At 58.2% G+C, this 14489-nt stretch overlaps 1 protein-coding gene across 2 annotated transcripts; it reads left to right on the top strand.

The window, feature by feature from the left end:
* Window positions 1-297: 297 nt before the first annotated feature.
* Window positions 298-10978, top strand: CCDC97 (coiled-coil domain containing 97). 2 transcript variants are annotated; one of them, XM_059045360.2, is made up of 5 exons: window positions 298-511; window positions 3758-4213; window positions 5959-6237; window positions 6702-6831; window positions 8747-10978. In XM_059045360.2, the coding sequence occupies exons 1-5, from the start codon at window positions 454-456 to the stop codon at window positions 8910-8912; spliced, it is 1089 nt and encodes a 362-aa protein (XP_058901343.1). In that variant the 5' UTR covers window positions 298-453; the 3' UTR covers window positions 8913-10978. The 2 variants fall into 2 exon arrangements, with proteins under 2 accessions (XP_058901343.1, XP_066876433.1); XM_067020332.1 differs by having other exon boundaries at window positions 375-777.
* Window positions 10979-14489: the final 3511 nt, after the last annotated feature.

Here is a 14489-nt window from a genome sequence, read left to right as displayed (position 1 = left end):
GAAGAGTGGGCCCCGCTCGCCGCAACTAGAGAAAGCCCTCGCACAGAAACGAAGACCCAACACAGCCAAAAATAAATAAATTAATTAATTTTTAAAAAAAAACCCATTCATCCCCAAATCAAGCACGCTGGGCTCTGGAGTCACAGCAGTGCACAGGGTGAACAAGCCTTCCCTCCTGATAGTCCAATTTCGTAGCGGTTCAAATTGCGGGGGTGCGGCGTGCCGGAAGAATCTATCTGACCCTGGCGCCCTTTTCCTGCCTGGGGTGGGCGGGGCCGGACAGAAGCACGCATGCGCATAGGAAAATCCAACTTCGTCTCGGAACTATGGTTACTGGTGCCGCGGGGCACCCGGCCCCGGGAGTGTGCTCGGCCGGAAGTGGCCGCTGAGGACCTGGGGTGGGTTTGGTGTGCGGGGCCTGCCACAGCAGGTAACAAGTCGTAGAGAATCGGGATGGAGGCCGTAGCGGCAGCGACTGCGACTGCAACGGCGGCGACGGAACCCGGTGAAGGTGAGGTCCTGGCCACGCGGAGGCGGCGGGAGAGTGGAGTTGCGGTGTCACTGGGAAATGATTCCCCGTGAAGGCGAAGGAGGACTCGTTAAGGGGACACCTGCCCTCGGCCCTACCTGTCCCCTTCACCATTTTGTCCAGATTAACCCCTTTCGTTGCAGGCTGACCTCCTTTACCCCATCCCCTCCCCCGAAATTAACCTCTTCCAAGTTCCAGCCGGCTCTTTCCGTGTCCCAGGCTAATCCAGTTTCTTACCAAGCTCTCAGGTTAGCATAAACCTCTCTGTTCTGGGTTCTCCCATTGTCCCAGCCAACCGTGCTTCTCAAGTTATCTCCTTCCCTTGCTTCCTCTTGTCCCATGCAAACTCTACTTAGACCATACTAACGGCTCCCCCCATTTCATTCTAATTCCCCTTCTCCGAAAGTCCACAGTCCCATCTGCTTCCTCAGGGTAGTTAATCCATTTCTGTGCTCCCCCATCTCTCTCTTTTGCATTTTCAGTCTCTTTATTTCTCCTGATGCCTCCCCATCAGTAGCTAAAATACTTTTGTTTTGCTCATCTTAAAATTCTATCCTGGTGCTTCAGAGTAATCCCGTGTGGGGTGAGGTGCGGTTGAGAGGTTGGTTGAAACATCACTGGACAAGAACTGGTCATTTTTGAAGCTGGATGATGGATATATGGGGGGGGGGGGTGTCATTGTACTCTCTACTTATGTGCATGTTTGAAAGTTTCCATAATAATAAGAAAAAAGCTTTAACCTAAAAAGGAAATCCATCCCTTGATTACATGCTGCCTTCCAGATACCATTTATCTTCTCCAAAGAGTCATGCACACTTGCCTCCATTTCCTCACTACCCATCCACTGTGGTCTGGCTTTTACCTTCAGAAACTGTACCCATCGGGGTCTGCAGTGACCTCCCTGTGTAGTTAAACTGAGTCACCCTGTTCAGTTTTTTTCTTAGTAGACTACTTGGAGAATTCAATGCCGTTGACCCCTCCATCCTTCTTGAAAATATTCCCTTGGTTTCTGTGATACCACTCCTCCTGATATCCTTCCTATCTCTCGGGCACCTCCTGCTCAGCCAGTATTAGTTTCCTGTGACTGCTGTAACAAATGACCACAAACTGGGTGGCTTAAAACAACAGAAATTTATTCTCTCACAGTTCTGGAAGCCAGAAGTCTGAAGTCAGTCATCACTGGGTTGAAATCAAGGTGTCAGCAGGGCCGTGGAGAGCTCCCTCAGAGGCTCTAAGGGAGAACCCATTCCTCACCACTTCCAGCTTCTGGTTGCTCCTGGCATTCCTTGGTTTGTGGCCACATCACTCCAATCTCTGCTTCTGTCTGTCTTCACCTTGTGTTCTCCTCTGTGTGTGTCAAATCTCCCTCTTATAGGACACTTGTAATGGCATTTAGGGCCCACCTGGATAATCCAGGATAATCCCCCTATCTCAAGGTCCATAATTTAATCATATATGCAAAGACCCCCCCCAACACCTTTTTTTTTTTTTTTTTTGGCCATGTAAGGTAACATTCACGGGTTCCAGGAATTAAGACGTGACTATCTTTTGGGGGCCATTTTTTAGCCTTTCACAGATATGTCTTCTCCCCATCCATTCAGGACTGTTTCTTGGCCCCTCTTCCCTTTTCATACCTTACACTCTCCCCCAACCCTCCCCACGACTTCTTATTTCCTTCAGCTTTACTTCTGTTCTTTGCTCTGACGGCTCCCGTAACTCAGTCCCCAGCCCAATACTTCTCCCCTAAGAAGTCTCCCATGTACCAGCAGTCTTGTAAATGCCTCCCCTTGGATGTCTCCTGGGCCTGTCATACATCCATGTCCCAAACCGGCCTCAGCATCTTCCCCCAGAGTTGCTCCTCACCCATGTCTCTGTGTCAGGGACAGTTTGACCAGTCTCCTGGCCAGAGCCCTGGACCTTAACTGGATACCTCCCTCACCTCCCAGCCCTTAATTCCAATGACTTGTCCTACTCGGCCTCCCAAGCGTCTTTTTAACCATGACCCTCTCCTGTCCCCTCCTCCACAGCCCCTTCCCCTGGTCCAGCCCAGTCTTCTCTTGCCTCAGTCATTAAAACCCTCCCTGAAAGCCGTTGTGCCTATAACCACCACCGTCTTTCTCTTCCCCACGCCAGCCAAGCTAAAGGAGTTATCTACACCTCCTGTCTTCACTTATTTCCTGCTTGCTGTAGCCTTGCTCCAGTTGCCACCACTTTTGAGGAGCAGCTTTGCACCAGGGTTTGCCCAGCACTCAGCTTTTCTGTTACCAGTGCCTGTGCTGTCTTTGACCTTGCCTGTCTCCCCCCATCAGACAGGGTGCTCCCTGGGAGCTGAACTGGATCCCTCTGGGGATCCTCAGCATTGCCCAGCTCAGGGCCTGGCATAGATTTAGAGTTGCTGAAGAGTGGTTGGATGGATATGCAAATGAGTAGGAGAGAATGAATGAGTGAGTGAGTGAGTGAGTGAACGAGTTAGTGAGTGTATTGATGATTTCATGAGCAAGGGAAAAGGCAAAATTGAGTGAATCAATGAATGAAGTGGTCAAGGACCAAGTAAATAGACCAAGCACACTCCTGTCTCAGGGCCTTTGCGCTGGCTGCTCCCTCTGCTAGTTCCCACAGAAATCTCGTGGCTCAGTCCCTCACCACCTCAGGTCTCTACTGAAATGTCACCTTTTTGGCAAGGCCTTCTGTGACTGTCCATTTAAAATTGCAGCCTTGGGCTTCCCTGGTGGCGCAGTGGTTGAGAGTCCGCCTGCCGATGCAGGGGACGCGGGTTTGTGCCCCGGTCCAGGAAGATCCCACGTGCCGTGGAGCAGCTGGGCCCGTGAGCCATGGCCACTGAGCCTGTGCGTCCGGAGCCTGTGCTCCGCAATGGGAGAGGCCACAACAGTGAGAGGCCCGCGTACCACAAAAAAAATAAATAAATAAAATAAAATAAAATAAAATTGCAGCCTCACCCTCATTCCCTCTTTATTTTCCTACACAGCTCTTGGAACCACCCAACGCACTACATGTTTTCACTAACTATGTTTTCACATGTGTGCGTTCCCCACTAAGCTGTCAATCTCTTGCTTACTGTGGTATCTCTAGGGCCTAGAACAGTGCCCGGAATATCGTAGGTGCTCAATAAATGTGAAATGAGTGAGTGAGTGAGCACCCAGTCCCTTTCACCCACTGCCCCATCCGCTCTCCCATCCCCGGACTGACTGATCTCCCCTCTCCCCACAGGCTGCACGGAGCCCAGTCCTGGGCACTGGGGGGAGCTGAGCTGGACGCCGGTCCCATCCAGACCCCAGGACAAGGCGGAAGCAGCAGAGGGAGCGCCAAGGGCCCTAGACACTGGCCCCCCAGAGGTCGAGGACGCGGCGGTGAGTGCCATGCTGCGCGCCGTGGCTGCCAGCCGCCTGCCCGTGTGCAGCCAGCAGCAGGGCGAGCCCGACCTGACCGAGCAGGAGAAGGTGGCCATCCTGGGCCAGCTGTACCATGAGAAGCCACTGGTGTTCCTGGAGCGCTTCCGCACGGGCCTCCGGGAGGAGCACCTGGCCTGCTTTGGCCACCTGCGCGGTGACCACCGCGCGGACTTCTACTGTGCCGAGGTGGCCCGGCAAGGCAGCACCCGACCCCGCACCCTGCGCACCCGCCTGCGTAACCGCCGCTACGCTGCCCTGCGTGAGCTCATCCAAGGTGTGGGGGCGGACGGGTTGGGTGGGAGGGGAGACTGAAGCAGAGGAAGTAAGAAACAAGGATGCAGGAGCAGAAACACAGACAGAGATCCTGGGAGATAAGTTTTAAGACAGGGACCGGGGAGAGACAGAGACAAATGTGAGGTGACAGGGTGAGATAGGGAGAGACAAACAGGGACCCATGGGAAGAGAATGGGACAGGCAGTGAGAAGGGTCAGAATTTAGTAGATGACAGAAGTGCCATTTCAGACCAGCAGGCCGAGGACACACAGTATCCAGCACTGTGAGAACTGGTTACCCCTCAGGGAAACTAGATCCCTACCTCACACTGTACACAGAGGCACTGACAGAAACCTAGGGGAATACGTTCATGACCCAGGGGAGGCAAAGGCCTCTTGAAAAAAAAAAAAAAAAACGCATGAAAAGCATGAAGGAAAACATTGGTACCTTTCTCTTTTTTATTTGTTTATTTATTTATTTTTTAAGATTGGTACCTTTTTGACCATGATGTAATTACAAGCAGCTTTGTGACCAAAGACACCAGAACTAAAGTTAAAAGATGAGAGCAAATGAAGGAGAGAGTGAGTTAAGATTCTCGTTAAGGAGAAGGCACAGGCTATAGAGAAAGGGATCCGGAGAGAGTGGAACACGGTGACAGATGAGGAGCAGGGATGAAGAGAGGAGGGAGGATGAGTGAATGAAAGACGTGGGGTTTAGGTGGCAGACACTGCACAAGCCAGAGAGGCAGAGATGGGTGGAGACAGAGGGGCAGAGGAGGGGAGGGAGAAACGGAGACCCAGAGAGAGAGTGACAGTGAAAGATAGGGAGAAGGAGGGAGAAAAACAGAAGGTGGTGGGAAACATCGGGAACAGAGGTGGCGGGGTAAGAGAGAGAAGGCAAGATGGAGGGCAGGACAGGGATGGTCACAGGATTCCTGGGCTCTGAGGGTGGGGCTAGGACCAGCAGTGGGAGGGGCTGGGCAGGCTTAACTGTTATCTGAGGGACAGCGCTGCCTATGCAGGAAGAGACATCAGGCGAGGTATGAAGGCCCTGGGTTTGGGGAGTGGGGAAGCCGGGCCCTCAGAAGGGGTGGTTGCAGAGAGGAACGCTCTGGGGAGAGGTGAGATCTGGGGTCTGGAAGACCAACAGGGACACCCACACCTGGGAAGATGCCCTGCTAGACCTGACGCTGTGCACACACACGTCTGCTCCAGGAAGATGTACACTTACGTGCCCAGCAGTGCAGGCGTGTCCAGGTGCACCAACAGCCAGAACGGGGCTCAGCAGACAGGCACACACGGTCTGCATACTGGCTTCCGTGCACAGTGTACCTGCCCGCAACGTCCTGCACAGCAGCTCCCAGATGCAGGGACACACACACACACACACGCGTGCACACACACGTGAATCCTGCCCAGGCACAGTTGTACACAGGCCCCAGGCCACCAGTGCCTCAGGCCGGGATGTCCAGCAACCTGTTACCCTACACGTTTGGACACACGAGTCCACACGTAGATACAGGCCTGGTCACGCACACGTGCTTCACGACCTCAGGCATCTGCGTGTGTTTGCATACATTCCTGAATGTGGACGATCACACTCACAGTTGTGTGTCTACGGCTTCCTGTCAGCGCGAGCCCACGCCTGGGTGGACACAGGTCTGCGCAGGCACACTCACCCTCCGCCCAGCCCCGCGCCCCGCCCGCGGGCCCTTGACTCCACGCCCGCCTTGTCTCCTCCGTGCAGGTGGCGAGTACTTCAGCGACGAGCAGATGCGGTTTCGGGCCCCGCTGCTGTACGAGCAGTACATCGGGCAGTACCTGACCCTAGAGGAGCTCAGCGCCCGCACCCCGGCCCACCGGCCGCCCAAGCCCGGCCCCCCCGGCACGCCCGCCTGCCCGCTCTCCGACCTGCTGCTCCAGTCCTACCAGGAGCGGGAACTGCAGCAGCGGCTGCTCCAGCAGCAGGAGGAGGAGGAGGCCTGCTTGGAGGAGGAGGAAGAGGAGGAGGACAGCGACGAGGAAGGTGAGGGCCGGCAGTGGGGAGGCCCCGGTGTCGGCACACCCCGTCCCCAGGCTTGTGTGTCTCAGCCCCACAGCACTAGGCTGGGCCCGCCTGCGGGAGCAGACGTCACGTCCCTCCCCTGCCTGCCCTGCGTGCCCTGGCCCTTCCCGTCCTCCCCAGCATCCTTGTCCCCACTCCTCAAAGACACCAAGCAGTCCCTCACCTCCGGGCCTTTGCTCATGCCGTTCCTCTGCCAGGAGTGCCTTCCCTTTACCACCCTTAAGGCGTCAGGCCCTAACCCTGCTCTGTGGCCTCCAGAGCACTGTATTGTCACGTGTTCGATGTGTGCCCCAGGAAGGTAGGGACGGGGCCGTCTGGGTCACTGCTGTGTTCCCAGCGCCACCCAGCACAAAGGATGCGGCTCTCCGTGGAGGCGTGTTCAGCACAGTCCTCACACGCCCCACCCTGGGTGTCTCCCCCTACAGACCAGAGGCCTGGCAAAGACTCGGAGGCCTGGGTCCCCGACTCGGAAGAGAGGCTGATCCTGCGGGAAGAGTTCACCAGCCGGATGCACCAGCACTTCTTGGACGGCAAGGATGGGGACTTTGACTACAGGTGCTCCCGCGCCCTCCCCGCGCCCGCCCCCCAGTCCCCCAGCCCAGCACCCACGGGACGTGGGCTCTGGGGTCACAGCCTAAGGGTTTCAGATCAGAGATCAGTGGGTGACCTTGGAGTAGCTCTGTCCATGTCCGAGCCTCTGTCCCCTCACCTGAAGGAGGGGAGCGAGCAGGGCTGACATTCAGCTCCGTATTGATAAAACACTGAACCGTTCCCATTTGGGTAGGTGGTGGTGGTGGCCTGGTAGTAGGATGCCACTACCCCAAGCTTCCTCAGTGTCCCCCAGGACCCCGGACTTCCTCACGCTGCAGGAAGTAATCCCTGGCAGGGTAATGCCTGGTGTGGAGGGGCCTGTGATGGGTGCCCCTGCAGTGCTGGCTGTTCATTTCTCCGGTAGAACCCCAGGGATAAGATACCTGGGCCACCTGCCTTGGAAAAGGATTTTGCCATCAGGGAAAAGGACACAGGCAAGTGAAGTATCAGAATAAAAGATAAATGGTTTTGTCGACAGAGGCAGCCTCACCTTGTGGTCTGGAACATCAGGTGTGGCAGCAGAGGGCCCTGGTTTCAAACCCAGCCCCCACGACATATGAACAAGCAGAGCCTCAGGGCCTCGTCAGTAGAATGGCGGCGGGGGTGCGGGGGTTGGTGTCATGATTGCCACAGCTACAGCAGCGCCTGGTACCAGAGCATCGCTGGTCCAGTCCGGGATCCCCAGCTCCAGAGGCGAGTCTGGCTGATCCACTTTTACATTGAATGATCTCCGTGTTCCACACAAAGCAGTGAGTAGAGTCCCTGGGCTGTGCGGAGCCCTCTGTAAGGGCACCACTGCTGTCGTAAAGCCAGGTGCCCACGAGGAAGACGGCCCTGGTGTGAGGAATGGGGCGTGGTGGGGACTGAAGCCTCTCCCGTCTCCGCGGGGCAGCTGCTGAGCCGCATTCAGCCACCAGGTGCTCAGCGCTGCTGGGCCCAGACTCTGGGGGTCAGGCAGGGAACAAAACCGACGGAAGAGCTCCCTGCCCTGACGAGTCCCGCTGCAGCGAGAAGGCAGCAAGGGGTGGCATGGAGGTGCTGGGGGTGCGAAACGTGTAGTGGCGATGGGGCCAGGAAGAAGGGCAAAGCAGGGTCCCGGCGTTGGGGGCGGGAGCAGGGTGATGAGGTGGCCAGGGAAAGCGCTCTGAGCAGGTGACGTTGGAGCAAAGACCTGCAGGAAGTGAGGGGTAAGCGACATCAATAGCCTGGGGAAGAGCGTTCCCGGCAGGGGGAGCAGCACGGTGTGCGAGGGGTGAGGGGTAGCGGTCTCGTCAGGGGTGGGGGGCTGGATTGGACAGGGCTTCCTGCACCAAAGACAGTGTGAGGGAGCCTGGTAGGGTTTGGAGCACAAACGGGGGTCGTCCTCACAACTGAGGATCCCTTGTCGCCTGAGGGCAAGGTTTCTCAACTTGAGCGCTGTGGACCTTTGGGGCTGGATCACCCTCTGTGCAGCCTGTCCTGTGTGTGGCGGGTGCTGAGCGGCATCCCTGACGTCCACCACCGGATGCCAGCAGCAGCCCCCCAACTTGTAACCACCCAAACGTCTCCAGTTACCACAAATGTTCCCTGGGGGGCAGAATCTTCCTGGTTGAGAACCACTGCCTCAGGGCCCAGATGTGGGCCCATGTGTCACCACATCTTCTGGCTTTTTAAGAGAAACCAGAAGTTTTCATGTAAAAAGCTCTGCTTTGGAAAATGTTGCCTTTTGTTTGAAGCCCTGAGAGACGCAACATAACCCAGCTGTAAGTTCGCTCTGACTTAGAGCTGTCAGCGTATGGCCTCTCGCTTCAGGGGGCCCCAGGCCCCAGCTCCTCTCCACAGAAGCGGGGAGGCTGGGGTGCAGGCAGAGCCCGCCCCTGACAGCTCCCTCCCCCTGCAGCACCGTGGACGACAACCCTGACTTCGACAACCTGGACATAGTGGCCCGGGACGAAGAGGAGAGGTACTTCGATGAGGAGGAGCCCGAGGACGCACCCAGCCCAGAGCTGGACGTGGCTGATGGCTGCGGCCGCCCACCCCGTCCCCCGCCCCAACAAGGCCGCTGATTACAGGCCAGGCCGGCTCAGTGACTTTCTCTAGGCGACAGCAGCGTGGCTGCCCTACACCAGCAAGCCTCGCTGGGTCTGGTCCCGTCTCCGCGGCCCCCTCCCCCTTGCTCTCCATTTCCTTCTCCCCCTGAACCCTGGTGCCTCTCTCCCTCCTCTCTCAGTCTTTTTCTCACTACCTTTCTAGCTCCTGCTTTCTGTGTCTCTCCCTCTTTCTCCACCTCCCTCTTTTTCCTTTCTGTCTTTCTTTCTCCCCCTCTCTTTGTGCCTCGGCCTCTGTCCCCACGACAGGGCCCAGGATGAACATCCTCCCCTTGACCTAGGTCAGTGGGGGCCTTTGTCGCTGGACCTGGCCAGGCTGAACCCAGAGCGGCGCTCCGCCTCTCCCTCCCCAGCCCCGCCTCTGCTCTCCTGCCCCTCTGTGCTTGAGGCTCAGTCTCACACTTGCACCTCCTGGCCTCTGTTACATTCCGTCTCCTTTGGCCTCCCTCTCTGGGCCCATGGCTCTTCCTGCCCATACACTTGCATCTTTTGCAGCCTCTGTGCTGGCTCTGTCCCTCTCTGTCTCTCAGCCTTTATCTCTGGGTTTCAGTACCCACCCCCAAGGCCCTGAGCATCCTCCGTCCTGGCTGCTGTGGGCCACAGAGCCTGACTGCTGAGTAACTGGGCCTCGCTGTGGGCAGTGGGGAGACCTTCGGGGTGGCCACTGGCTCTCACCTCCCCCTCAGGACCCAGGTTTGGGAGAGGTGAGCAGGGGCGGCATGGGATCGTGGGCCTGCCCGGCTGGGTATAGAGGGAGAGGAGCGACTTGCCCCTCCCAGCCCCACCAGCCCCGCTCTGCCCAGCCAGTTTTCCCTTCCTTCACTTCCTCCACCTCCCTCTCCCTCTCCTGTTTACACTTCCCAAATATGCACAGGCTGTTATCAAGGGTCCTGAGTCATCACACACACACACACACACACACACACACACAGCCGGCCCCAGCATCCCTGCCCCAAGCCGGCCCCGCGGAGCCCCCTGCCGCCCTGGGCTAATGGGAGCCAGATGGCCGCCTGGTGACTCAGCCACTGGCCTGTGGGAACCCAGGCATCCCGCCTTCCCATGCCCCCATACCCAGCTCACGCTCCCCCAGTAGATATACGCAGGGAAGGGGCCAGCTGCTAGTGGGGGGGGGACACAGGCCATGTGTTGGAGAGGTGGGGCCCGGGGACCCCTCACTCCTGTGAGCCAGCCCTGAAGGACCCTCAAAACTGCCTTTTCCAGCATGGGGCCCAGAGTGCCGGGGAGACCCCATGGACTCTTGGGGCCACAGCTTTTGACCCCCAGGCCTCACCTCTGGCTCAACTGGAATTAGAGCCAGACAGAAAGTGAGAGACAGAGGCCGAGGGATGTTCAGACAGACTATTAAATAAGGAAACTTGCGGTTATTGAGCAGTTCTGTCCTGTGCCAGGCCCCAGCAAGGTGCCTGATGCTGCACTGAGTCCTCCACACAGCCCCGCGAACGAGGGGCTCAGCTCCATTCCGTATGTGGGTCACAGGAGGCCCAGAAAGGAGATGTCACGTACTCAGTAGGCCACGTGGCCATCAGAGATGGCAACTCGGGTGTAGAATCGTAAGTCCTGGAGACCACCTCCTGGCCTGCCTGTCTGCTCTCAGGGCCACGCAGAGTAGACAGACACACAGACCTCTTCAGGGATAACAACAGAAGGAGAGTTAGCTGTTGAGGATAACAGCAGCTAACACCTTTGGGGCCCTCCTGTCACGCTAGGCACTGTCCTTCCTATGCACCGACAGCCAGCATCATCTAGTGTTTAGTACCTGAGTCACTGAACCATCACAGAGGTCCCATCAGTATAAACTGTCAGTACTGATAGGGTGTCTCCCAAAGGAGGCCCAAGGCGATCCAGCCAGCTAGACTCACAGTTGGGAGAGATGTTTGTCTCTCAGGTGCTTTTATTGATGCCCTCAGGTTGAGAGAGGTCTTTCATAATACAGGCATCAGCCCTGGGTGATGGGCACATTTTTCACCAGTCTATCATTTGATCATTAAATTTGTGATACACTGTGCCATGCCTGAATTTGTTGCATACATATTTTAAGGGATGAGAGACAGCAGTTGAGTCAGAATTAGGGTTAGTCAGATGGCAGAGAAGGAGCATCTGTCTCAGAGGCCGAGGTGGGGCCCAGAGACACTCCCCCATCACAGCCTCAGACCCGCTGAGACCTGGAGGTGCCCAGAGAGGCGCCTGCCCCTCCACTCTTGGTTCTGGGATTGGGGTGGGCGGAGAGGCTGAGTCAGGGAGGGGAGAGCCCCTCCGAGGGCATCCGGCCCCCACCCCCGTGTCTCCTGTCTGTTCTCCTGGCCAGGCTCTGCTGGCTGCCACCCCACTCCCCATGTGTGACACCTCTCTGCGTCCTGCCCCTCTCTCCTCATCCCCTCCAACCGCCTCGCTGTCCCTTCTCCCTGCTGCTGCTGTCTCCTTCCTCTGCCTCTCCCCTAGCTCCGTCTTCCCTTTCGGTCTGTCTCTGCAGCTCCCTGACTGTCGTCGTCTCCCCATCGCTTCTTGTCTCCCTCCTCTCAGCCCCTTCTCTCCCCCCTCGCTATGCCCAGGCCTCTGCCTCCTCTTCTCTCCTCTCCCTCCTTGTCATTCCCTCCCTCTCGGTCTCCGCGTCCCCGTGCCTTTCTGTCAGAGGCCCCCCTCCTCCTCTCGTCTTCACCCTCATTTTTTCCTACCCCTCTCTCCGCTGTCTCCTGGCCCACCGCCCTTGTCCCATCTCTGCTGGTCTCTCTCCCAGATCCTGGGAAGCCCAGCGGGGGTGTCAGGGTCAGGGCTTCACTGGGGGCCCCTGGGAGGCCAGAATGAGGGGTCACCACCTCGCCCCCACCCAGAAAGGGGGCAGGGAGGCTGCGGCCTGTCTGGCCAGAAGGAAGTGACTGTGCTGTGGCCTGGTCACCCCCGCCCCCAAGACCTGCCCGGCTGCTGCCGCCCCCGGGCTGGGGCCAAGTAAACACAGCCGCCGGCAGCCCAAGATATTTATACCGAGGTCCGGGCGTGGGTCCAGTGCCCACCACAGCCCCTGCCCTGCCCTGCCCGCCACGGCCAGCCCCGAGCCAACGTGGCACCAGCTGCAGACACAGCCTCCACTCAGCATGGAGGCCGCATCACTCGGGATGCCAGTGGCTTCACTAGGGACACAGGATGCCCCCCCTCCCTGGAAACGCCAGCACAAATGCAGCCCCACACATGCAGCTGCTCCTGAACGTGAACACACTCACCCCACCGAAAACTCAAGAGTGATAGAGCAAAACAGAGACTCACGACTGCTCACACGCTGAAGTCATCAGCCCACATGTGGGGACACAAAATAGAGACACCACCTGCTCACAGACACCCACAGAGGCTGAGAACACCAGTCCCAGAGATGGACACACTGGGAGGAGGACAGCAAGCATGTGGGAGACACACCCCGTAGACACACAAACATGCTCGGAATACCAGCGACGCACACGCTGATCACAAAACGTAACCCAGAAGCTACCCACCCACAGACGCAAACACTGGGAACTGTCACACACAGGCAGTGAAAACATCCTGAGTAGGAAACAACGCACAACACGCACACACACAGTACCTCCTGGAAACACACTTTTCTCACAGACCCATAAACATACATGGAAAACACCCACACTTCTAATCAAACTTATGCTAAGAATGTGCAAATTTACACTCAGAAAAGGAGAGCAAGTGTGCTGAGAAAAATATCCAGACACATAACACACCCCAGGGATACAACCAACTCATACATGCAGACTGGCCGAGTCACACTGTGTCCAGACACAGATCCCAGAGTGCACACTGGCCACTGGCTTGTGCAGCAGAAACACAAAACACAGGTGCAGGCACAACAAATGCAGCGCAGTCTCAGTCTCTCTCTCTCTCTCTCTCTCTCTCTCTCTCTCTCTCACACACACACACACACACACACACACACACAAATTCACATTAGAAACACGAAAGACACCAACGCGCTGGATGTCCAGAGATCTAGGGGAAGGGGACTTTCCCTCCCCCGCCTCCCCCCACCTCCCCCCGCCTCCCCCCGCCTCCCCCCGCCTCCCTCCACCTCCCCCCGCCTCCCCCCACCTCCCCCCTCCTCCCCCTTCCCTTTCTCCCTCTCACGCTGACCCCGTCTCAGGTCCCAGGCCTGTCTGGGGGAGGGGGCAGGAAGGCCTGAGCTGGCCTCCCCCGGCCCCGCTTCCTGCCCCTTGGGGGCAGGACGGGAAGCCGGGGCTCCAGCCGGAACCCAGGCTCCCCCCACCACGACTTCCCTCGCCGCCCGGCCTGCCTGAAGAGGCGGGGGAGGGGAGCGGGGCGCCCCGAACCCCCGGACCTGCCCCTGCGGCTGGCTGGGGGTCGGGGCTGCCTGAGCTGGGCCGGGCCCGGCCTTCCCGCGGGGCCAGGTGCCGGCAGGGGCGGGGCAGGAGCCGCCCCCGCGGCCGGGAAGGTGCTGAGCCCGCGGCTTTCCCTACCCCCGGCGCCCGGGCGGGTGGGCGGGGTGTGGCCCGAGGGCGTGGCCAGGGCTCGGCGACCGCGGGAGCGCGCGGCCCGGTGTGCGGCCAGGACTTGTCCTGGGCCGAGGCGCGAGCTGGGCGTGTGAGGGCCACGGCCCCGGGGGTGTGTCTGGGTGTGCGGGACTCTCCGTCTGGGACCCGGGGTGTGACAGTGCGTCTAAGTATGACGGGTCGGCTACCGTCCGTAGGGCCGTGTGGGACTCCCCAGGCCTGAGCGTGTGGGGCCGGCAGATGTCAGGCCGACTGGGCACGACCGCCTGGCGGTCTGCGAGATCCTGACGTGTCAGATCTCCGTGTGTGGTATGTGTCTGGGTGGGACTGTGACGTGTCAGGCCCTGTGCGTGCACACGGTGCCTGTTTGTGACCGTGACCCCATGGAGGATGTTTGTATAACTGTTGATGGGTCGGGGCCGGAGTCTCTGTTTCATTTCCTGACGGGGCTCTGGCGCTGTGAGGAGTGTGTTTGTGCAAGGCACTGCCTCTGCATCTGTGTCCGCCGTGTGCTGGTTGTACCTAGGCTCCTACAGGATGTATTTGTGTGATTGCATCTTGCTCTGTCCCTGTGGAAGTCTCTGCTTCTGTTGTGTCCCAGCCAAGCTCCAAGGCTGGGCTGTGTGCATGTGATGGGGCGGCGTGTGTCACATGCCACCAGGTGTCCCAGTCCATGTGTCATGGATCCTGCAGGAGTTTGTGTGTGTGTCCATTGTGGCTCTGAGAGGCGACTGTGTTTGCGTGGGACATTGTGGGACATTGTCCACATTTGACCCTCTGTATGAGTGTGAATGTGTGAATACATGTGCCGCAACCTCACGGGGCTGCGGAGACTACACTTCATGTCACTGTGTCCTTGCAAGCATCTCCACACAAGAGGCTGGTGACAATGGCAGCACATCCTTGGATAGTGAACTCCTCCAGCTCCCACCTCACCCCCAGCCCTCTATGGCTCCCAGACCTGGGGCAGGAGGAGTAACCACATTTCTACCGGTGGGCTGGGCTGGGCAGG

The sequence above is a fragment of the Kogia breviceps genome, chromosome 18, assembly GCF_026419965.1.
Source record: "Kogia breviceps isolate mKogBre1 chromosome 18, mKogBre1 haplotype 1, whole genome shotgun sequence".
Taxonomy (NCBI): Eukaryota; Metazoa; Chordata; class Mammalia; order Artiodactyla; family Physeteridae; genus Kogia; species Kogia breviceps.
The sequence above is the reverse complement of the archived record's forward strand: the minus strand, read 5'-3'. Positions and strand labels throughout refer to the sequence as shown.